The sequence below is a fragment of the Phoca vitulina genome, unplaced genomic scaffold, assembly GCF_004348235.1.
Source record: "Phoca vitulina isolate PV1807 unplaced genomic scaffold, GSC_HSeal_1.0 scaffold57, whole genome shotgun sequence".
Classification (NCBI taxonomy): Eukaryota; Metazoa; Chordata; class Mammalia; order Carnivora; family Phocidae; genus Phoca; species Phoca vitulina.
The window spans coordinates 775,654-799,570 of NW_022589760.1; the positions used below are offsets into that span (position 1 = coordinate 775,654).

The window sequence follows — 23,917 nt, forward strand, 5'->3', positions numbered from 1 at the left end:
AAAAAGCAGGGCCTTTGTAAAGAGAGTGCCTTCATGCTTTCAAAAGTTGAAAACTTGAGCATTTTATGATGAAAGCCAAATTCAGGGTAGTGGGAGGAGAAGGGGAATGTAACCAGGGAAACTTTAAATGTATTGCGATCGTGCTTTCTTTCTTCGCCTTGGTGGTGGGTGCACACTTCTGCGGGCTAGAGCTGGCTCAAACCAGCTCATGAGAGCCAGTTGTTAAAATTTCAGGGATTTTTTCCAAGCCAGTTGTTAAACACAACCATTACAAAAAATATATATAAACTCACAATTAAGTAAATGATATTAAAAACAAAGGTAACAATTACTCAGAACTCACCACCTCCTGATTATTTTTCTATTATCTATGCTCTTGAGGTTCAGTCTATTGTATCTGTAATGTGGAAATGCTGTCAATAGTATACAACCAGGGACGATGCCTGGGTGGCCCAGTCGGTTAAGCGTTTGCCTTCAGCTCAGGTCATGATCTCAGGGTCCTGGGATCGAGTCCCACATCAGGCTCCTTGCTCAGCAGAGAGTCTGCTTCTCCCTCTGCCTGCTTCTCCCCTGCTTGTGCTCACTCCCTCTCTCTCTCTCACTCTCTCTCTGACAAATAATAAATAAAATCTTTAAAAAATAGTATCCAACCAATGCATCTCTTCTCAACCTCTTGTGGGTAGCTGGACATCAGCCACGGTGGGAGTATTTACGTCATGGAAATTAGCAAATACTACAAATCAGGTTTGGGTTTCTGTTTGTTTCTCTTGCTTTCTGGGGAGTCCCTTGTGAACCATTTGCCAGCATATCATTTGGTACAGAAGTGTTCTTATATGTCAGGATGCTGGGGCTTCTGGGTTCTACTTAACGTTCCCTGGGACACAATGAACAAACTACTTCCCTCTCTGTGCTGTTTCCCCACCCCCAGCCGACCCCCTTTTCACTTTTCTATACATTCTTGGTAGGTCTGGACTACTTTGTAATATAGACGAAAACAAAAGAAAGTATTTCACCATTGCCGATTTTTTTAAAACGTCGAACATTCTGCAGTGGAAAGGATTAAAACAACATAGAACAGTGTGCTGTAGATGAGCTGTAATTATATAATTACAGAATACATTGTTTCATAATATGTGCTTCTATATGTAACGTGGCCCCTTTATTATTATCAGTCCAGCAGGTGTTGCCTTCCTTACCTGAAGCCCTTGATGGGGCACTGCCTACAGATAGAGCACTTGGTCTGATGCTTCACTTGCTCAGCAATGGTGACCCGATGCAGAACAGCTAGCCACACCATGGACTGGGGCTCCAAGTTGACCCACTCTAGGAACTGTGAAGCTTCAATGACTGGCTTCCCAGTGCTCTAGGGAAACAAGAAACCCAATGACAATGACTGAGGCCCTTGTCCCCAGATTGGCAGCCCGCAGAGGGGCAGGAGAACCAGCAAGACCTGGGCTGGCCTATGGCCTATTCTACAGAGGTGTCCACCTTCTGCTAGTTGAGCTGGCATCGCTCCCCGCCCCCGCAGGACTCTGGCCTTAAAAGCCCAGAGAACCTTCTGCTTTGTTATTCCATCTGAGCAAACTCCCTTACATCTGAGTAGTTCAGATCGGAAACCTCGCTCTTAGTTCTCCCTCCCTTCCTCCCACCCTCCCTCTCATCATCCCTCCCCAGTTCCATACTCACAAAACGGAAGCAACTACGGACACTGGGCTCCACATTGCTGCCCCCAAAGGCTGCCACTTCCCCCAGCTGACGGGGCACCTGAATGGCCTCATGAAGCAGGACGCCGAGGTGGCGCTGGTCACACTGGCTGCCTGAGTTGGCTACTTGGCTGAAGAGGTCTGTGGGCCACACCATAAGTCATGGCCCACCCCGAAGCAGGAATGGCCAGAGAATGGTGTAAGGAGAAGGAGCAGAAAAGGAAGACAGGGAAAGAGCACATCGACTTAGCTAATAACTTTCAAAACTGGAATACTTAAAGGTCCATCCCTGACCTTCTAGAAGCCCATGAGTTCTAAAAAGAGCATTCTCTGAGTTCAGAGAGAAAAAGACACAAAGAGAGAGAGGGAGAGAGAGGGCACATCAGAAACAGAGGGAGAGAGAGAGAGATGTAGACAGAGAGCAGGTTGCATGTGAGACCAATGCCAGACACAGATATGACACTGTTGGGAAAACAGACTCAAGTAGCAAGATGAAGGGGCGTGGGGTTTAGGGGTGCCTGAACATGAGTCCCCTCCTGCTCATGTAGCTCACGGAGCCTGACACTGCAGTAAGCTCTCAACTCTCCACTCAAATGGAAAGAAACACTGGCACGGATAATCCGCAGACAGGAGATGATCATCTAAGAATTACCTCTAAGTGATTGTGGAATAGACCATGGTACTTATATTTGAATCGGGGCTCTATCTGCCCTGTGCGAACTACCCCCATCCTACCCCAACCTTAGAAAAGCTCCTTCAAAGGTTCTTGTCTGTCTCATACATCGCCTATGGCTTAGAAAATACTCAGAAGTAGAAGGCAGACGGCCTGAGTTTTAGTTCTGGATCCATGACTGACTAGCTTGGAGGACCTTGGGTAAGTGAGGAACCTCTCTCTGCTGCAGTTCCCTTACTTGTAAACTTAGGAGAAATAATCACTGCCCAGTCCTTTTCAAAGGGATGTTGGGAGAAATCAATAATATCGTTGCTATGACCTTGCTTTGTTCTGTCTCCTTCCCTGCAAAGCTTTCCCAGATCCGTCATCCCTCTTCTATGATCTGATATAGCACATACCCTTTGCCATTCAGATTATTCTAATTAGCACTTTCAAAAATGCTTTCTGTGGACTTCCATCACCACCTCTGGACCGTCAACAACTTGAGCAGGGACCGTGTCTACTTGCACCTTGTACTCACCGCACTTAGCACAGAAAAGCACAAAATGCTGTAGAGAAGATGGAGGATGGAGGGAAAAGCAAAGGTACTAGAAACCAGAGAGGTTAAAAACTACAGGCGTACCTACTATTCACCTCCCAATAATAATCCCGATGGGGATTAGTGTGCGCCCCCTGCCCGCCCCATGCAATCACATGGGAAGTCTCCAGTAGAATGTGTGACATGGCTTGAGCTTCAGACTGGGAGAGGGCTAAGCCCGATAGGCCACAGGGGAAGGGCACTAGGAAGTCGGACCCTTGGATACCCCAGGATGCCAACTCAGAACTTGGTCAACTAATTACATTAGATCAGAAGAAGCCAACCCCCTTGGAGTGACACTGGAAATAGTAACAGGCCTTAGACCCATCTTAGCCTTTGGCTGTTGTGCGTTCTTTGCATAGCCTGGACCACCATTATAATGTAGCCCGAGTTGTACTCTGCTGACTAGTCATAAGACCTACCTTCTGCTTATTTTCACCCTTCCTCCTCCCACTACACCTCTCCCTTCACCCAACTCCACTCCAGACTTTGGAGCTGTACTCACACTGCAATTTTTCCTTCACTTCTGTGCCGCACAGGCATGCAATGCCGGTCTTAAAGGACAATGCCCGCATCTTCCCACTGCGACCACTAGGTTTAAGAGAAGAGACTGAGAACATGACTATACGGAACGAGTTAACATCTTGGCATTAATTCCCCTCACAGAGTTGATCCCAGCAGGGCTCTGTGCCAACCATGCCCCAAGCTGAGCTAAGTCTGAGTCCACTGTGGGAGCAAGCCCTTCTCACCATGCCCACTTCCGATGTCCCATTGGATTTCATCCTGGAGGCTTCCAGGGGTACAAGCCCTCACCTATCAAAAACATTGAGGAGCCAGTTGAGGCTCATGTCCACACAGAGTGGCACGTTGACCAGGATGCCTCTTTCTTCCTCCAGCCGTTCATATAAGGCCGTCAGGCAGTGAATGACCTCTACCACATCCATCACATGCTCACTGGCCTGCAGATCATGCTCATTGAAGATCTCCAGGGCTGTGGTTAAAGTTACCAGGTCCACTGGGAAGGAAAAGAGACAGGGGGAAAGGATAGCCAAAAGTAGAACTCCCAAGACTAGTCAAGGAGTTAACACACCACCATCACCAAATTTGACTCCATCTCCAGACCCACCATTTGTAAGTAGGATACAAGATTGCCCTTCACCAAGACCCTTATCCCAAAGAGGGGGATGGCAGCGAAAGGCCCCCTAAATTAACCTAAAATGTGTATATACCCCTACGTTCTTTGACATCAGTTTCAAGAAGATGGTAGGAGGTGAGTAAATTCACCTTCTTTGTTGTATGAACTCCTAAGGGGTCAAGTCCCATTTCCAGGCGCCTTCCATTGTCCCCAAACCCCAGACTTGTTTCCAAAATAACCATAATCCTCCTCCTCCTTGTCCCTTCCCTGCCCAACATGGAGAGTCAAGCAACTATTTTGTGGCCAGAAGTATCCCAGTCCAAGGTTTGGAGCCATCAGGGGCGCCTGGAAAGAGCAGGTACCCACAGCCAGCATCTCCCAGCCTTTGGAGAATTCCCGCCAAGCCAATCAACACCCCGGGCCTGAGGTGGGATAAAAATGGAGAACAGGAAACAGATGAGGAAGAGTGGGAGTGGGGGTGAAGGCCACGGAGAGATGTGAGGGGAAACTTACAACGCAGTGCCTTCTGGACTCTGCGTAGCTTCATGGCAGTGCGGTAAGCTGAGAACTTAATGTTGTTCAGATCAGCTGCAAAGAATGGAAAGAGCCACACTCAGATCGGGGAAATGCACATTAAAACCACCACAAGATACCGTATCACACCCACCAGCTTGGCAAGAGATTAAAGTCTGACAATAGCAGGTGTCAGAAAAGACGTGGACAAATGAGGAGGGCTGGTGGAAGCATGAACTGATACAATCACCTCAGAAAACAACTTGGCATTACCTCGTAAAATTGAACAGTCACGTATCCTGCAACCTGCTGGCTGTGTATCCCTACAGCAGTGATTTTCAAACATTTATTGACTAAGACGCATGGTAAGAAATTCATTTGGCATCACGGTCCAATATGGACACCCATGTGTGCATGTATAAATAACTGAACGAAACATTTCAGGAAACAGTGCCTTGCTAGATTTGGTAAAGTAAAAACATAACAAATTCCGAGCAAATAGGACTCTTGCTAAGGATCTGTTGCACTTTCAAATTTCCTAGTCTATTCATGATGCACTGAAATGATGTTAGACCTGTAGACTGAAAGACATGCACAGAACGTGTCTTCAAGAGCTCTTTAACAGCACTGTCCTTTATGAGTTCCTAATGATAAACAACCCAAAAGTCCATCAACAGTAGACTGGATGAAGAAACTGTGGTATATATAATGGAACACTCTATGGCAGGGAGAATGAATGAACAATATTTACACACATCAACATGGACAATATTTGCAACCTAATGATGACTCTCTCTTAGTAGCCAACACTAAGGCACATGAAAGTCACACTCATCATAGCCTGGACAGTGTCTTTAAAAGCAGAGCTGGTTCACATCTCTAAGCTTAAGTCCCTAATGTGATAGTAAATGGTCCAGGAGGAATGTAGAGCCTCCAGTTGAGGGTGGGGGTGCAGAGGGGAAAGGAAGGAAGGCTGCTGGAGAAACGAGAAGGCACTCACTTCTGCCCCCCACCTGCTTGTTGAATGGAATTCCCTTCTGTTCTTATAGGAAAAAGACAGCTGTATAGATCTCCACCCTATACAGGAATCCCGAATTCTTACCCAGGGTTTGGTATAATTCCGTCATCTTGGGATGGTCCCAGCAAGTGGTCTGAGCCTGGTGGCTACAAACAGAAGCATCAATAATACCAGGGTCCATGCCACCCCCCCCAAGCCCCCTACACATGTGTGCATCACTCAGTGATAGGTTGGATGCAAGGAGCTTCAGGATCCCAGGGTGAACCATGAAGATCCCAAAGCACAAGTGTTCACCTTTACCCAGGTAGAATCTTGAGCTCTTGAGATGAGTAGGAGGAAAAACTGGACTGGATGGAGGAATCCCAACAGATAAGGAGGGACAGGGAGAAAAAAAGACAGGCAAGGGAGGGGGGTTGGGCAGGTGAATGACCCGCTTCTAATTCAGATGGTCACTCACTTGATGTAGTAGGGAACTTTATTGGGTGAAATTGCTCTTTCCCAGGGAACCTGCACAGAGGCTGGTAAAAGAGAAGAGAGAGAAAGAAGTTGGCCACTTATGCTCTTCAGACCCCCAGGGACTCCCCTGCTCTATCCTCCTGAGCAGGCGGTCAAGCCCAAAAGGGGATTCCTGACTCGCCCTGCCAGCTCTTAACAGCCCCTGAAGGTGGGACAAAAACTGCACTTCTCTCCCTGATGTTAGGGCAAGGGAAGAAGAAATTGTCACTGATACCCTCATGTTTCAGCCACCCTGACAAACTCTTCCTTGAGCAGTCTGCCATTTCTACCCATTCGGCTGTTGTGGATACGAAGGGGACCCCCAAACCCCTTCCCCCACAAGGTCAAGCTTCTCGGTCCTGTGGGGCAATGGGGAATGGTATTGCCCATTTCTCTCTGGCGAGGAATTCTGGAAAAGGATGCCCTTCTCTGCTCCATGTCTTTATCTTCCAGATGTTTGAGGAGAGGCTTCGTGACTTGGCCAACCTCACCGCAGTTTCCCTGGGTATAAGAGCCCACGGGAGGTACAGCTACATGCCAGCGATCATAAGAGCAAGAGTTCTACCCGCCATTAATGTTTATTGAGTTCCTACTATGAGCCAGAGACTCTGCTAAGTGCTTTGTGGACATAGCTGATTTTCATATCCGGACATTCTCACCATCTCCACTGCCGCCACCCCGACTTGGGTCACCATAATCCCTCACCTGGATGATTACAATATGTTCCCTAACAGGTCTTCCTGCTCCCGCTCTTGCCCCCCAACACTCTGACTCTGTCAGATCATGTCATCTTTCTGCCCAAACCCTGCAAAGGCTCTCCATTCCATTTAGAGTTAAATCCCAAGGTCTGACCATGCCCTACAAGGGTCCTCGGTGCTCTGGTCTCCTGCTACCCTTCTGATCTCCCATTTTCTCCTCTCCTTCTTACTTGTACACCAGCCTCCTTCTTGTTCCTCAGGCATGCCCCTGCCTTAAGGTCCTAGAAGCTGCTGTTCCCTCTGCCTGGTGTGCTCTGACCTCAGCTATCCACGGGGCTCATGGCTTCGTCTCCTTGAGGGTGCTACTCAATTGCCCTGCTCTCAGTGAGGTCTTTCCTGACCATCCTATTGAAAATTGCAATGCCTCCCTCATCGAGTCCAGCACTGCCTTTTCATGCTTTCCCTGCTTTACCTTCTACCACAGCACTGGTCACCAGTTTACCTTATATATATTGTACTTGTTTGTTTACGTTCTGGCTTCCCCTACTAGTGGATAAGCTCAGCAAGTCTAAAGACTTTTGTCTGTTTCGTTCACTGAGGCGGCTTCAGTGCCTGAAACACTACTGGGCCCACATCAGGTCCTCAATCAATGTTGAAAAAATGAAGCTATTTGACTCCCGTAACCCTGTGAGTTAGGTAATATTTTCTCCTCTTTTTACATGTGGGGAAGATTGATGGCCAGAAAGGTTAAGCTATTTTTTTCAAGCTTGCCCAGCTATGAAGTCAAGGAGCAGTGACTCAGACCCTGGCCTCTCCGACGTGACAGCCTGTCCTTTCAACCGCTAAACTATGCTGCTTTATCCTTACTGCTTCTTGGATGCCATGATATCCTGGGCTCCCACCAGGTCCCCAAGGGACGAGAGTAGACTCTCTTGGAAGGTATCTGAGGTTCTGCTAAGTGAAGTCTAGTTTGTCTCACGTACAGGACAGGAAGTGCTGTGACCCAGGCCCGAAGTCCCGGTGGGCATCCTGGAGCTGCTTAAGCCTCTCACCAACTGACACCTGCGGAAAGAGGCAGAAAGTCAGTGAATTCATTCCAGATATTTAGTGTGGGATTTCCAGGCACCTCTGGAAATCTTTGTGAAGTCCTTTACAGGCTAGCTCCTCCCACAGCTGCCCAACTCCTAGCCCTTCCACATCACTCCCAAGGGTCAGAGAAAAGCATCCTTAATTCCAGGCCATAGTCACTCTTCATCTGCCCCTGTCCACCCTGAATGCCTACATTTAGACAGGTCCCTCTCAGATCTTCATTTTTCAATTACTCCCTGCAGCCTAGAGGTTGAGAAGACTGTTCCCTGGCCTGAAATTCTCTACTATTCTTTTCCCATGTAGGTCCCACTTTAATGCCCCTTCACTTTCTTTTGGCCTGAAGATTTCCCCCAAGCCTAGTTATATCAAAGCTCTTCCCTATGGCTCACTCCAGGCTTCTCTTCTACCTGTAGCTGTTTCCACCGGACATTGATCTGCTCCAGGGCTCGGGAATTCTCCATTGACAAGTGTACATCAGAAATGGCGAGTTGGTGGGCCAGATCATTCACCAATTTCACTCCATCTTTCATGGGGGAGAATTCTTCTTTGAACAGCTACAGAACCAGAACCCAAGTCCCACAGCAAACAGAGAGTGGGAAAGAGGAACCATTAGTCATTCACCTCAACTCCTCCCTCTTCACGACCAACAGCATGACACAGGTGCTTGCTATTAAGCCATTTGGATTCAGGTGTGGGGGGCCACTGTCCTTATTCTCTTCCTTTCCCATTCTCAGAAAACGCCAGGGGAAGAGAAGACAGTGGGAGGACAGAGGAGACTCCAGCTAAACCAGCTGCCAAAGCCAGCACATAAACTGGAAAAGGCTCAGTTGCAGTCTGGGCCAACAGTGAAGCTTCAGTAGCAGGGACTGGGAGGAGTGTCAGGTCTCAGGGTGGGCCATAGCCAGGTTAGGTGCCTGCATACCTTAATAGCCTGGATGTGCTCAGGGAGTGAATCAATGAAGAGATCCCCAATGGGCTCCCATGTGGCTCGGACTCCCTCAGCCTGGGTCAGAGTATTGCTTAATTCCTCCATTGCCCCTTGGATCTCCAACAGCTGCTCCAGAGTGCGCTCAATATGGCGGTGCTGGTCCACACAGCGGGCTGTCAGCTTCTCCCATAGTTCACTGGCCACTGTTGCCTGCTTCCACACAAAGCGGCTAAGGTTCTGGATCCGCTGTCTGGGAGAGGTATCTGTAAGAGCAAGCAGGAAGCCAGGTCAGGCCAACCTGGCAGGGGCAGCCCAGGGAAAGACAGGGACAAAGAGAGACCTTTGTAAAATGTGTGTGTGTGTGTGTGTGTGTGTGTGTGTGTGTGTGTGTTTAGCACTATGTGATTTATCACACGTGTAGGTTCATGGATCCCCCACCACAGTCAAGACGCCATATTGTTACTTTTGCCCTACTATGAGGATTTCCTCATATTCTCAAAAAATGGGCAAGGTAAAATATTTTAAGAGGTGCCGTGAGGTAAATCATCCAGAGTCCTATTCACATGACTCTAGAGCACTATTTTGCATTAGTGTCTGCTGCCCACTTCCATCCAAAGGAAGGAGGCATTTTATGCCCAGGAGAGGTTAGCATAACTTGCCTAGCTTTTCCACCGAGGCACCTAAATTGGGGGTTTCTTCTTCCTCCCCCAGATTTCCCCTCAGGAGTAGATTCAGACCCCCAAAACTCCAGGCTGGTCTTATCTGAGGCCCACTGGGCAGTAAATTGACTACTGGCCTCCTACTGAGGGGCTGAAAGTAAACTGAGCAAGTCAACAGCTTTACCAAAGGGCTCAATTAACAAAGGGTCCTTCCAGGCTATTCATAGCCAGTCTTGAAAGGCAAAGACTTCCTGGAGGAGAGGACCTGCTGAGCTACCACAGACCGAATCACCATGAATCCCCCGATGCTACCTTATTTGAACCTAAACCTAGAGTGGCCTACTTCTACTGAGAAAAGGGGCCAGAAGTCACCAGGGTCAGTAGCAAAGACCCATGATAAATTTTTCTCCTAGCTTTTTAGATTTTATTTTATTTATTTATTTTTTTTAAAGATTTTATTTATTTATTTGACAGAGAGAGACAGCGAGAACAGGAACACAAGCAGGGGGAGTGGGAGAGGGAGAAGCAGGCCCCCCGGTGAGCAGGAAGCCCGATGCGGGGCTCGATCCCAGGACCCTGGGATCACGACCTGAGCCGAAGGCAGACGCTTAACGACTGAGCCACCCAGGCGCCCCAGCTTTTTAGATTTTAGAAAGATTTTTTTTTTTTTTTTATTGATCAGAGCATCACTGCATGTCTCTCTATGTTGGAATGAAGCAGTACGTTTTTAAAGGACATACTACTACTACTTTTATTCACTGAGTCAGCTCAATGTGTTCGAGCCTTTTGTGTTTTTTCCTTTTTATGTCTCATTAGAAGGCCACACATGATGCCCCACAGAGCCACATACAGCTTTGGGCCACACGTTGGTCTCCCCTACTCCAGGTTCTGTTCTCTTTGCTTTTGCCTGCAATGTGAATCTTGCTTCTTCCCAACTTTGGACCCCTAAGAGAAAATTAGCCTCCTAGAGAACAGCTGAGAAAATGAGTTTGGGGAAGGCAGGAAGGTGTTTAGCAGTTCATAGCTAAGAAGAAAGCAAAAGAGAGGAAGACCACCCACCTTTGCTCTCAGAACGAGGTTCCTCTAATTCCTCAAATGGGTGCTGGGACAGGAAGGCCTGAGCTGACTCCAGCACAGAGTAGATATAGGGGCCCCGAGACTTGACATCTTCCATAAAGGCCTATGAAGTTTAGCAACATGGTCAGCAGGGAAGTAAAATCTTTCAATTGCTTTAAATTCCACTCTGCAATTGACAACCTTTCTTCTCTTCGGTGCAACTTGATCCTTAAGCATTATCATGTATCTTCGGGCTACCCAGACAGAAAGGGGTGCAGTCCTCCCTATAGCCAGAAGAATGACTCTGACACTGGGACGTCTATTTAGTATGAAATGGGTCTGTTTATGCCACAAGATAGAGAGAAATGCGGACATTTGGGGTGGGAATCTTGGTTCTCTGGAAGACCCAGAAAGTCCCCTGTAAGGGGCTTAGAGAAATCAAAACCAGATAAGCAGGATTTATATTATAATTTTTTTAAAGATTTTATTTATTTGTTTGACAGAGAGAGAGAGCACAAGCAGAGGGAGAGGCAGAGGGAGAGAGAGAAGCAGACTCCCCATTGAGCAGGGAGCCCGACATGGGGCTCAATCCCAGGACCCCAGGATCATGACCTGAGCTGAAGGCAGATACTTAACCGACTGAGCCACCCAGGCACCCCTATATTATAATTTTAATTAAATTTTTTGTTGAAATATAGAGAAGAGTACACAAATCAAAAGCGTACAGCTTGGGGAATTTCCATAAACTGATTCCATATCTGTAATCAGTACTGAGATCAAGAAACAGAACTCTACCAGCATCCCAGAAGGCACACTCAATGACCCCTTCTGGCCACTATCTCATCCTTCCCCTTTAGGTAACCACTGTCCTGACTTGTAATACCACTGATTAGTTTGGTCCTTTTTGAAATTCATATAAATGGTATTATACATTACAGTACTCTTTTTGTATCTGGTTTTTTTTCACTAAACATACTTTTGTTTGTTTGTTTTTTTAAAGATTTTATTTATTTATTTGACAGAGAGAGACACAGCGAGAGAGGGAACACAAGCAAGGGGAGTGGGAAAGGGAGAAGCAGGCTTCCCGCCGAGCAGGGAGCCCGATGCGGGGCTCGATCCCAGGACCCCGGGATCATGACCTGAGCCGAAGGCAGACGCTTAACGACTGAGCCACCCAGGCGCCCCTAAACATACTGTTTTTAAGAGTCATCTATGCTGTGGCATGGAGTTATAGTTTATTTTCTTGCTGTACTGTATTCTGTTCTGTATCCACCTTTTAAATTGAGATATAATCGAATATACAATTGTATAAATTTAAGGTATACAACATATTGATTTGATACATTTCTATTGCAATATGGTTGCCATTGTCCCCTTAGCTACACCTCTGTTGTATCACGTAAGTATTTCTTCTAGTGCATTCTGTATTCATTCTTAAGAAATATCTGTTGCTAGTTTCTGATTATAAGAGGTAATATATGTCACAGAAATCCTAGAAATTTCAGAAAAGTATGAAGAAGAAAATTAAAAAGAACTCTAATTTCATCACCTAGCATTAACCATTGTGAACTTTTTGATATAGTTCTTTCTTATGTTTTTGTATATGTGTATATGTGCACACACATCTATGTAGATTTTTGTACAATTGAGATCCACCTGGATATAGCTCTGTATCCTATGTTTATGTTTTTTTCACTTAACATTATAGTATGTTCATTTTCCCACGTTCCCACTGAAAATCAGGGCAGGATTTTAAAGGGAGGCCAATTTCTGATGAAACGGCTAAGGAGAAAAGGTTTGACTTACTCTGGTGGATTTTTATCCAAAAACCAGTAAAACTGGATCCAGCCTTCTGTTACTTCAGGTGTCTAAGCAGAGGCTAGGTGCCCATCTGTCAGAATCCGGCAAAAAAGATCCCTTCCCAGCTGAGAGGCTACACACGGCAGCCTCCGTAACTCAAACCTACCGCATGTGTCTCCTTCTCCTGTTGCACCAGGGCCACGTCCCCTTGCAAGGGCAGCTGAGCTGACAATTCTTCATCTTTTTGGCTGAGCCAGTCAATAATCTCTTGGAGAGGGAGCTGAAGCTTTCCACTGTGGTCTGAGAAGGCCTCTAGGCGAGCACTGCACACAAGGCGTAAGACCAGTGATTTTCAATCTTCTTTTTTTTTTTTAAGTGGCAAAACATCTTTTCCCCCAAATACTTACGTGTTACTTTAATGCATAAAACAAATTAAAGAGGAGCTGCTCTGGTTGAAGTGGGAGGAGGCCCAGAGCCCTCCCTCCTCCTCACCCACAGAGGTTCAAGGCACCTTCACATGGAGTGCAGTACTAAAAACCAATGGGTAGGTCCATGAGTGGGAAGCGTCAGCGTGGACGTCAGTTAATTCAGTTGCATGCCCAGCATCAGGCTGGGAAGGGGAGGAAACTGAGCAAGGGCATTAGGGGAGATAGCTGTCTGGTTGCCGTCTTGCCTTGGAGGAACTCAAATCATGCCAAATTACTCATCAACAGAGGCTTCTCAGAGCCTGCCCTCTGAGCAGAAAAGGATACAGTAAGTAGAAAGGCTAAGTCAGGTGACTGAATGCGGGCACTCACATGTGTGAGGACACACACAAATATACGCAGCCCAAGGGTCCCAAAAGATGACAGCACCATAGGCTAGAGATTTGACATATGGAAGGAGAAAAATGCGCACACTATAGTCATCTCAGTATGCCTCCCTCCACAAATGAAACGTGAGCTGAGGACCAAGCGGTAGGAAGCTGGAGGCCAGCCTAGGTACAGCCATCAAGCCCATTCCCCATAGCTGACAATAATAACTATTCATTGCCTCCCTACTACCTGGGCTAAGCCCTTACCTAAATGATTGCTTCCACTAATTCTCAGAGCAGCAACCTTATGAAGTAGGGAGGTTAAGTAATTGGCCCAAGGTCACACAGTTAAATAACCGGTAGAGCTATGATTTGAACTCCGGTTTATTTACTCCAGAGCCTGCATTCTTTCAACTTCTCTATGCCACCTCATTCCAGCCAAAGCCTACCAACAGGCAGGAGTTTGGGCTTTGATAATAGGGAGTGGAGAGGAAAAGTGTGAGGGGTAGGTTATATAGAAGGGTAGGGAGAAGAGGGACAACTGATATAGGAATCGCTTTCATGCTCTTACTGATTTGCCCTCAGTTTGGGGAGGAATAGGTGGGCTGATAACCAATGGATGGGAGTAGAAGGCATAAAAGGACAGGAAAGAGAGCAGATAAGATCTACTGAGATGGAGGGCAATTACGAGAGGAAGAGGAGGAGGGAGTAGTCATATCCTTCATTTATACATCAGTGCTTTTAAGTTCAGAAAGCATTTTCCTATCTTATAAGAATCCTCACAACAGCACTGTGAGGTAGTTAGGACAGTTCCTTCACTTGTTTTTTTTTTCTTAAAAAAAAGAAAGAAAACAAAAGTGAAATTCAGATAGCTCAAACCATGTATCCAAGGTGACACAACTACTTAAAATCAAGCTACTTAAAATCCAAGGCTCAAATCTAAATCTCCTGACTTCCGACCCAGGGTCCTTTCCAAAGTCCAGAGAAGGAAAGGGAGAAGTGGATGATGAGGCTGACGAGAGGGTGACACACAGGCTGAGAGGAGAATGACAAGTTGCAGCAGCAAAAGGAGCCCAACACTGTCCCAGCCAATCGCCTAAGGCTCCTGTTTCTAGGGGCCAGGCCTTACCGGAGGTTGTGAGACTTCTTTTTGATTTCATTCCAACACAGATTCATGGCTGGTGGTTCTAGGGGTCCAGCGGCACCAACAGACCCGTTGAAGAGCTTTGGGCTTAGGCAGGAACCCCCAGCACCATCCTGAGGAGGCGCAGGGGCGGTAGCAGCAGCTCTAACCTGGACAGAAACACAGACATCCTGCGATCCCCGGAGTGTGTCACACCCTGGTCTGCACCAAGCCAAGGATGGGACAAATGTGAACAGGGGGAGAGAAAGGCTTGTCCCAGGGTGTGTTGGGGGGGGCGGGGTGAGATAAAGGAAGACTCTGTGGCTCTGTTCATTGCAAGGTCCTCTCTTGGCCCAGGTCAGTGACTTTGAACTGCTCACTATTATCATTATTACTCTTATTACTGTGAGTTCTGCCAAGACTACTTACTGCCCGGATGGGATTCTGGAAGTACTTGCTTTAGATAAGAGCTGCTCAGAATAGCCCAAACACTGGCAACCACAGCATTCAAGGTAAGCCGTAGGGTCATGCTTCAGTGTCCCCCAGTTTACCCAACCTGCTAGAAAAGAAAGCTGATGGGCTGCCTCAGAGATTCAGGGAGACAGAGAGCAGACCAGCCAGAGAGAGCTACTGGTAATAGATGTCCGACTTCCCAAATGAATCTAGGCCTTCCTTGGTGTTCCCTCTCCCTCTTCCCCACCTGCATTTTCCACCAGTCAGGAAGCCTAGAAATGGTCCTAAAGAGCACTGTTCATCTTCCATGGGTGGAGAAAGAGCTAAAGCCACATTTTTGATCCTGATCTCCAAAGGACCCTGAACGGAGTCAGCAGCTAAAAGGACCAGCCATAGAGTCTGCCAAAGGCTCGCCTTGTGCCCTTAAGCTCAGAGCCTATCACTTGCTCGCCCTGCAGGGTATCATAAGGTTTAGGGGAATGAGGGTAGTGCCAAATAGCCCTTAAGTAGCTAGCTACCTCTAGCACAGTGCCAGGACTGCCCAGCCAGGGGCAGAGGGGGATAGAGGGAAGGAAAGTATGGGGGAGGAAATCTCAGCCTGTGCCACTCAATCCCAGCCTGGGGAAACTCACCTGCCCATCCGCCTATCTACCTGCTTGCCTTTTGCAGAGAGAACATGGTTCTGGGGGTGGCTGAGACTCTTCTAGTCTCCCTGTCCCCCAAAACCATACTTCCTTCCCACACAAGGCCCTCCAGGCAATCTAGGAAACCAATCATCCCATTAAAACCACAGCTCACAGCCACATACTGAAAGGGAAGTGAGGGAGCAACCCAGCTCAAGGGCAAAGTTCTGAATTCAGTCACCCTGGGTCCCCATGAGCTGACCCTACCTGTGCTGCCTGGGGACTCCATTGCAGGATTCGGCAGCTCCATGATGATCCCTCAGCTCATGTCCAGAATCAGTGTCTGGTGAGCCGCAGGCAGAGTCCCAACAGGCTCTAAGCAGGCTCCCTCAGGGGAGGCCAGCAGAGCTGAGCCAGGTCAGGAGGCGGGAGTTGTCACCCTGTTTGTTTACTGACCCCCCAGGAATCTGGAGGGGGCGGCTCTGTCAGGGCTCAGCCGGTGAATCAGAGCTTTGTCCCTGGGGAATTCCAGCTCGCTCCCAACTGGGCCTGCCACACCGGGGCCAGGAGGACCCTCCCAGGCTGGCAAGGATGGCGGGAGTGGGACTGGGCATTCCATGGTGCTGAGGAGGGGCATGCACAGGGTAGTTTCTCTTGATCTGTTCTCCCTTTCCATGGAAGACACCAAGGACTCACTGCCTCCAGCCCCCCCACCCCGAGATAGAAGAAAAGATCAGCCCACTTGGGTGACAAACCTCTGGTAAGCTATTTCCCCAAAGCCTGGCAGGAGGATGGGCTTGGAAATAAGCCTTGTCTTTAACTAAGTAAGTGTGTGCCCAGAGGCAGTGAGTAGTGGGTGTTGGCGCACCTGGGGACGGAGCCATGGGAAGGCAGGGTCAGGAAGTTGGACAGCAGAAGATTCGTCTAAGCCCACTGTGAAAACAAGGGGGTGCTCTGCCCTGCCTTTGGGAGGAAGAGCTGAGAGGAGGGAGAGTCATTTTCCACCCCCCAGACCTCTCCTTGCACTCTAAGGCTAGGGGGAAATAGATGGGTCTATGGGCATCCCCTTGGACCGCTGCAGGGAAGGGAGAGGGCAGAATGGAACCCAGCAGCTCTGAGGATCCAGTGCCCTGCTGTGCTGCCCTGGGCCACAGGCCTGAAGGGCAGGGCCCCTCCTGGAAGTGACCCCTCTTCTCTTTCTCCAGCAGACTTGCCTGGGGGAAAGGTTAACATTCCCTAGCTAGGCCCCCACCCCTTGGCCCTGAGGGAAAACACTTCGTTTTTACCAAAAAAGGGTTCTGTTCCCATCCTCATTTATCTCCCACAGAGTCTTCTGGGCTTTCCACAGTTCCACATTGTTTCCATGCTGAGGCCCACCTACAGGAATAGTTGGAGCAGCTGCCTGACCCTTTCTGGGGGTCTGGGGTGGAGCCATTCTGGGTGGATGGGGGATGGCAGGGGATGGCAGGCCAAGAGCAGGGAGGGGCTCTAGCTCCGGGTCACAGCTTTGCTTATGCTGGGATAATTGGGCTCAAGCCAGTCTCACAGAGTCCCCTAGACTGGGAATGCCCCAGAGCGCGAAATGGCTCCTTGTGACCCAGCAACAACCAAGTTTTCTTGTTTCTGAGAGGAGCGCCCACAATGAACTGGGCTCCACCCATATTAGGCTGTCATTCCCTTCAGACTTTTTAGTTTCCAAAATCCCCATTTGGCTCCCTTACTATACCCCCATTACCCTGTTCTCCCTTCCTAGTTCCCTCTTATATTCACAAGTCCCCCTAGCAGAGCCAGGCACACAATAGGCAACTGATGAATAACAACATTTTTCGTTCCCTACCACTGGCCTTCTACTTCTGGCTTTTGTGGTCAAGATGTTTGCTTCTCACCCCAATCCCCAGAGGGCTCTCTTCTGATCTCTTGAAACTTTAAGACAAAGTCGGGGCCATTGGGAAGGAAGAGAAGAAACTGAACAGTGGCAGAGGAGAGGGGTTGGTCTCACTATTCTCAATCACAAAGTGAAGCCCTCAGGTCCCTCTGCCGAGGTGGTGAAGCTTGGAGAGGGGTGGATGATGTGCAGGGCAAGCGTTTTGGAAGGGCCCAGGCTTCTCCATCCCTTGACCCTATATGTCAGTCCCACTCTGGGGAAGGGGTGGGTACACTGGGGGATGCTAAGTTGACACTGGCTTGAGAATATGTTAGAGGCAGCAATTTCTCTCTGGTTAGATGTGGGAAGACAGCTCAGGAAGACCTGGCTGTTATGCCTCTCTGGACCTTTCCCTCATTGTTCTCTGCAAAAATGGACTCCCCAGCACCCACATTCTCCATCCCTGCTGCCGTTCTCCCTCCCTTCCTCCTCCTTGTATATTCTGCTGCTGTCTGCACCCCCAGCAGTGACTCAGCACCACAGCGCATCTGTGAGATACTAGGAGACATAGTACTTTTTCACACCCTCATGGCCTCTGGACCCCAAAACATTGTAGAACAAGCCAAAACATGTTTATGCCTCCCCCTTGTCCAGTTAACTTCCCATGGACCTCCCTCATTGTCAGGAAAAGGGGCTATCTTCTTGGGATTACTGCCTCTCATACGTCCTCTACCCACCCACCAACATACATAGGCAGGAACACATAGCACCATCATTCTACTCCTAGGGAGGAGAGTGGAAAGGAGAGACAGGTACGAAGGTCAAGGGACTCGAAGTGGGGCTGAGCCAGGAGCTGTAAGACTAAAGACTTGAGAGGAAGAGCCAATGGAAGGAGAGAGAATATTCTGTAGGTGCAGAATATAAAGTATGCCATAAAGAAGCTAAGGCAAAGGAAGGTCCTGCCTTGTCCTAGGTCACACCCTGAAGGGTCACTGTTCTGGGACCTCCCTTGGGAGGTTAACATGGAACTAGTCCCCCTCAGCCATGGGGGCCCTGCCCAGCCCAACACATTTCCTTGCCCTATGCCCCCTATAAAAGGCTTCATGAGTGACAAGGGATGAGCCAGAAAGAGGTCCCATGCCCTCCAAAGGGTTTCATCTATATAGAGAGTGCTCCAGAGCCTTAGGAAGCATGGACACCCACAAGAACACACACAGATCCTGTGTCCACTCTTTCTCCACAGGACTTTGTCTTGCTCTCAGCCTCTTACCTGAGGCTGGGGGCAGGTGCTTCGGAGGCTGCTGCTGTGATGGAACTGGTCAGCTGCCCGCCATTCATGACATCGTGGGAGGGTATAAGGGCATCCCTGCATGACCATAGGTTGCATCAGAACCAAGGCTCATGTGGGGTGAGAATGGGCAGTGCACCGACTGTTGACCATAAGCACCTGGAAAAGTAACAAGGAGAGATTCAGAGTCAAGACCCAGAAAAGGCCTACGAGCCCAACACTTACCCAACGGTGCCTTGACAGGTTATGTAAATAAGTATTCAAAGCTTACTGGTCTACCCAGTAGTTTTTTTCCCAGGCCGCCATATACCATAAGGGACTTTATTTAATTATTGACCAAAGAAGTATTTATTGTTTATCTATTGTGCTTTGTGCTAGAGACACCAAAATGATTTGCTGTCTGAGATCTCACAGCCTAGAGAAGAGGGTGGGGGAGATCAGGGTGAGGGGAGGCAGTCATATAAGCCCATAACTATAATAAAATGCTTATGTGGCAAGTGTTATAATCGAGATTTGACCAGAAGGCTAGGGGAGCACAGACAGAGGAACAGCTAACTCTGAGAATGTGCAAAGATTTCAGAGAGATGGCATTTGAGATGAGTCTCAAAGGACAAGTAGATGTTTGCCTATGCAGAGAAGGGGAAAAAGGGAGAAGGGTGTTCCCAGAAGAGGAACCCACCTATGCAAAAGTGGATGTCACCCAAAAAAGCATAGCATGTTCAGAGTACAGTAAGTGCCACGTGGCTAGAGTTTAGGAGGCACAGAGTTGAAAAAGACACAGTGCCTGCCCCCGAAGAGTTCACATATAGAAAGAATAGACATGGGAAAAGTCAAGCCATGAAGTGCTACTTGCATTAATAATAGAAGTATTTATGGGATGGAGTGAAGGGATAGATGAGGTGAGTTCTACCTGGTCATATCAGGAAAAGTATCCCCAGACGAAATACACTTGAGGTGAGCCATGAATGAGAAATCAAGATTGTCATTAGGCGGGGGAGATAAGACAAAGTAATAATAATAATAATGGTAATAATAATAATTCTAAACAGCACAAAATGAAATGTATGGCATGGGAAGCAGTAGACGAGGCTGGCCGTGGCCAGATCGGGTCATGCCTTGAATGATAAGCAGAGAATTCTGGGCTTTATTTTGTAGACAATAGGGAGGCACTGAAGATTTTAAGCAGAAAGGTGACTCGACCAGATTTGCCTTTCAGAAAGAGCCCTCTGGCTGCCTTGTGGAGTGATTCTCCCTGGGGAAGAACCCCTTGAGAAGCTGTTATAATTGGCAAGCAGTTGCAGAGAGGAGGGAGCAGAGAGCACGGCTTATGAGATACTTACTGAAGAGGTAAAATACATGGAGCTCGGTGATCAATTGAATGTGAAGGGTGAAGGAGGTGGAGGAGTGAAAAGTTTCTAATTTGGGAGCTGGGTGCATAATGTTGCCAACAGCAAGAGAGGGAAGACAGGAGAAGGAACAAATTTGGTGTGGTAGGGGGTGAGGGCAGTGTGCCATAGTAAGCTATGCTTGAGACACATTCAGCTTTGGATGAGCTGAGAAAAGGAAGACATGAGTGAAAAAGTTAGATGTACAAATCAGTCAACAGTTTAGTGGATGTATACAAGTGGGATGAGAATGAGTAACAAAGACAATGCTTGCAAATGTTAAAAGTGGTTTTAGTGCATGCTTTTAGTGTTGGGCATGCAAACCCTGATTCAAAGAGTAGGGAGTGTGAGCATCTTTGACTCCTGATGTTGATGATTAAAGAGCCACCATTTTTCGTCTCTATTTCAGTGGTTCCCAACAGTTTAGGTGTAAGGGCCCCTTAAGATTAAAAAAAAAAAGAATCGCACTTCACCCACTCATACCTACAATAGTAGCTGTACTTTCAGTACTTACAGAGCGAGAAAAAGCACTTAAACATTTAAAGATCTGTGGATTTCTTGCACTGAGTGCCCTTCCATCCTCCTCAGGGGTCCTTGGTTCAAGACTGGGGACTGCTACAGATCATAAAGATGCAAGAGTTTATGGTCTGAAGGACACTTTCTTGTACTCAAAGTCTCAAGAGATTACACAGCTACATAGCTCCTCATGCCCAAAGAGATTCTCCAAAGAATGGCTGAACAGATGGCCCCCTCTTATCTGACACCAACATAAAATAATTAGTAATTCAGATAAAAACCAAGGTATCACTCTAGGTGTGTTATAAGTGTGAAGGCTACAAAAGGCTTGCCTTCAGACCTCTTTTTATATTAACATTTTTATTTTTGCTGATTACACAAGTCATGCATGTTCTTTATAGAAAAACTGGAAAACCCAAAAAAATCATAAGGATGAAAATTAAAATTACCTATAATACTACCACCCAGAAATAGCTACTACTAATAGGCGTGAAGCCTTGCAGTAGTTTTTCTATGAAAAAAATATATGTCCATAAATCTCCAATTGTCATCCTATGATATATATCATTTTGTATTGTGATTTTTTCACTTGCCATTTATATCATGATCATTTTAGAATGTCACTAACTATTCCTCTAAAACCTGATTTCTAATGGCTGTAACTGTGATAGAGCACTACAGTCGAGGCCATGGGCTCTGGCATCACACAGACCTAGAACCAAACCCACACTCTTCATCCTAATAGCAGTATGGCCTGGGATGAGTTAGCCTCTCTGAGCTTCAGTGTTCTCATCTGCAAAATGGAGATGACAATGATACTGCCTTCAAAGAATTATTCTAATTATTAAAATTAATAATGAGTTTTAACAACTTCGCATAGCGTCTGGCAATAGTATACTGCTCAATAAATGTTAGCTGGAATCATTGTTGTATACTACTCAGTTGAATGGATATACCATAATTTTAACGAGTAGACATACTGCAATGAACAGCCTTGTGCATATCTGTGATTCTTTTCTTATGATAATTTCCTAGAAGGGAGAATTCCTGGACCAAAGGGTATGAACCAATTTCAGGCTTGTGATGCATACTTCTAAATTGCCCTAGAAAAAATAGTTAGATCACTTTATACTAACACCAGCAATGTATGGGAGTGCCAGTTTCCCAACACACTTGCCAACAGTGAGTATTCTTATTTTTATTTTTATTTATTTTTATTTTTTAAGATTTTATTTATTTACTTGACAGAGAGAGACACAGCGAGAGAGAGAACACAAGCAGGGGGAGTGGGAGAGGGAGAAGCAGGCTTCCCGCGGAACAGGGAGCCCGATGCGGGGCTCGGTCCCAGGACCCCAGGATCATGACCTGAGCTGAAGGCAGATGCCCAATGACTGAGCCACCCAGGCGCCCCAAATACAGTGAATATTCTTATTTTTAAAATATCTTTGCCAATTTTATAAGAGAAGATGGCATCTTGAGGAGTTCTCTGTATTTTTTAATTACTAAAGATGCTTAACCCTACATTTTTAGTGACCAGTTGTGTTTCTTCTTTCATGAACTATCTCTTTATCTCTTCCAAGGTTCACCTCTCTACAAATTATAACTTCCTTCCTTCTTATTCCTCTACTGACCTGATGTCAGGTTGATGCTTCACAAAACAAAAATAAAGCAAACAGGAGTCAGAGAATTCAGATCTTCTCATCCCAGTGCAGGCAGAGAAGGCATAAACCCCTTCTGGTCCTACCTTGATTATCCTCTGCTGTTTTCAGGCTTTGCCACTGACTGTGACGTCAAGTCATTTCACCTCTCTAGACCTTGGTTTGCTAGCCTGTAAAACGTTAATGTGTAAGAGTTGTCAAACATCAGAATACTAGCATCCCCTGTGTTTGTAGAGCCTGCCGTATTGTCTTTCTTGGTCCTCCGTGCAACCTGGTAAGGTTTGGCCCAGCCAGAATTATGATCCTATTTGAGAGACGAAGATGCTGAGACACAAGTGAGCCGGGCCTCCTGACCCCTGGCCAGTGCCCTTTGTTCTACAAAAGCATTCTTCCTTCTGCCTATTTATCTCCATAATGTCCCACATTACCACCTGTACATACTGATTCTCTTCGTCCCCCCCCACCCCGCTGAGCAGGAGCCTGATGCGGGGCTCGATCCCAGGACCCTGGGATTGTGACCTGAGCCAAAGGCAGACGCTTAACGACTGAGCCACCCAGGCACCCCCCAATTCTCTTCCTATCCTTCCTTTTAATTTGCAGAGGCTGGGAGGAATTGGAGATGAATCTCAGTCCCCAGATGGCCAAGTGTAGGAGATAAGACATATTTTTAAGAAGTATAACTTAAGAGAAAAGATGATTCATACCTTATGTGGGACACAGAAACCATGCCATGAGAGGTCACAGAGGAGGAAGTGTTCGTCTTAAATTGGAGGGATTTAGGATGTATTTATGGAAGAGATCCTTTTGAGCTAAGGTGAGAGAGAAGATTTGTACACATGGAGTAGTGCGAAGGATGCTTTCGGGGTGGAGCTAGCTCTTTGGTGCCCTCCCCTAGGGATCCTGCTCGATACCAAGCTGTGGCTTTTTGCTACTAGGAATGTTCTTCCTGGTTTTCAAAGCCACACACAGGCCCTTCCAGAAAGATTCAGGGGGGGAGACATTATTTCTCTTAGGCAGAGATAAAAGCTTTAAAAACATTTGGGAAATACCAGGATTCTAACATGAAAGCAAAATTATTGGCTGTTGGAGGACAAGGTCTATATCTGATATTTATTTCTATCTCACGTATTTTTTTTTAAGATGGTGGCAAGTACACAGCAGGCACTCGGTGAATGTTTCCTGACTTGATTTATGGAATTGAACTCCAACTAGGTCAGTGTACAGGTCCTCAACTTTGTAGGTACAAATCCCAGAAGGCATAAAGGAAAACACTTTGGATACATGTATTTATTTGCATTTGTGTAAAGTGATGTATACAGAATGTTAGCATTTGAAGCAAGCCTTGAAACGGCAAAAAAAAAAAAAAAAGTAAACAACCTAAATTTCCATTACTAGGGGACTAGTTAAATAAATACTGGTATAGGGGCACCTGGGTGGCTCAGTCTTTAAGCATCTGCCTTTGGCTCAGGTCATGATCCCAGGGTCCTGGGATCAAGCCCCGCATCGGGCTCCCTGCTCCATGGGAAGCCTGCTTCTCCCTCTCCCACTCCCCCTGCTTGTGTTCCCTCTCTGGCTGTCTCTCTTTCTCTGTGTCAGATAAATAAATAAAATCTTTTCTAAATAAATAAATAAATACTGGTATATCCATACAATGGAATTCTATACAGCGGTTAAAAACGTAATTAAGAACACTTTATGTATCTCTTAGGACATAATTTTAAGTAAAAAGAAAAGAAGAAAAAATAAGGTGGTTAGTTTACATTTGTGTAAAACCAAAAGGAGAGTATGTGCTTATCGATGCAAAACAATTACATGGGATAAAATAAAAGCATACAAAAGAATCTGTTAATATTGATTGGCTTTGGAGAAG

At 46.9% G+C, this 23,917-nt stretch overlaps 1 protein-coding gene across 3 annotated transcripts in view; it reads right to left on the reverse strand.

Moving 5' to 3' along the window:
• DRP2 (dystrophin related protein 2) overlaps nt 1-23,917 on the reverse strand; it is a 41,045-nt gene that overhangs the window by 10,682 nt on the left and 6,446 nt on the right. For 2 of the 3 annotated variants that reach the window (XM_032390029.1, XM_032390030.1), the window contains exons 2-15: nt 18,471-18,647; nt 14,267-14,430; nt 12,511-12,667; nt 10,548-10,668; nt 8,824-9,092; nt 8,309-8,455; nt 7,796-7,874; nt 6,077-6,137; nt 5,704-5,765; nt 4,602-4,676; nt 3,767-3,968; nt 3,459-3,544; nt 1,687-1,844; nt 1,197-1,363 (exon numbers count right to left, since the gene is read on the reverse strand). In XM_032390029.1, coding sequence (XP_032245920.1) covers nt 1,197-1,363; nt 1,687-1,844; nt 3,459-3,544; nt 3,767-3,968; nt 4,602-4,676; nt 5,704-5,765; nt 6,077-6,137; nt 7,796-7,874; nt 8,309-8,455; nt 8,824-9,092; nt 10,548-10,668; nt 12,511-12,667; nt 14,267-14,430; nt 18,471-18,587 — 1,865 coding nt within the window. In that variant the 5' untranslated portion in view covers nt 18,588-18,647. Of the gene's footprint in view, nt 1-1,196; nt 1,364-1,686; nt 1,845-3,458; nt 3,545-3,766; nt 3,969-4,601; nt 4,677-5,703; nt 5,766-6,076; nt 6,138-7,795; nt 7,875-8,308; nt 8,456-8,823; nt 9,093-10,547; nt 10,669-12,510; nt 12,668-14,266; nt 14,431-18,470; nt 18,648-23,917 lie in introns of those variants that run through there. The other variant, XM_032390031.1, reaches the window with a different exon arrangement.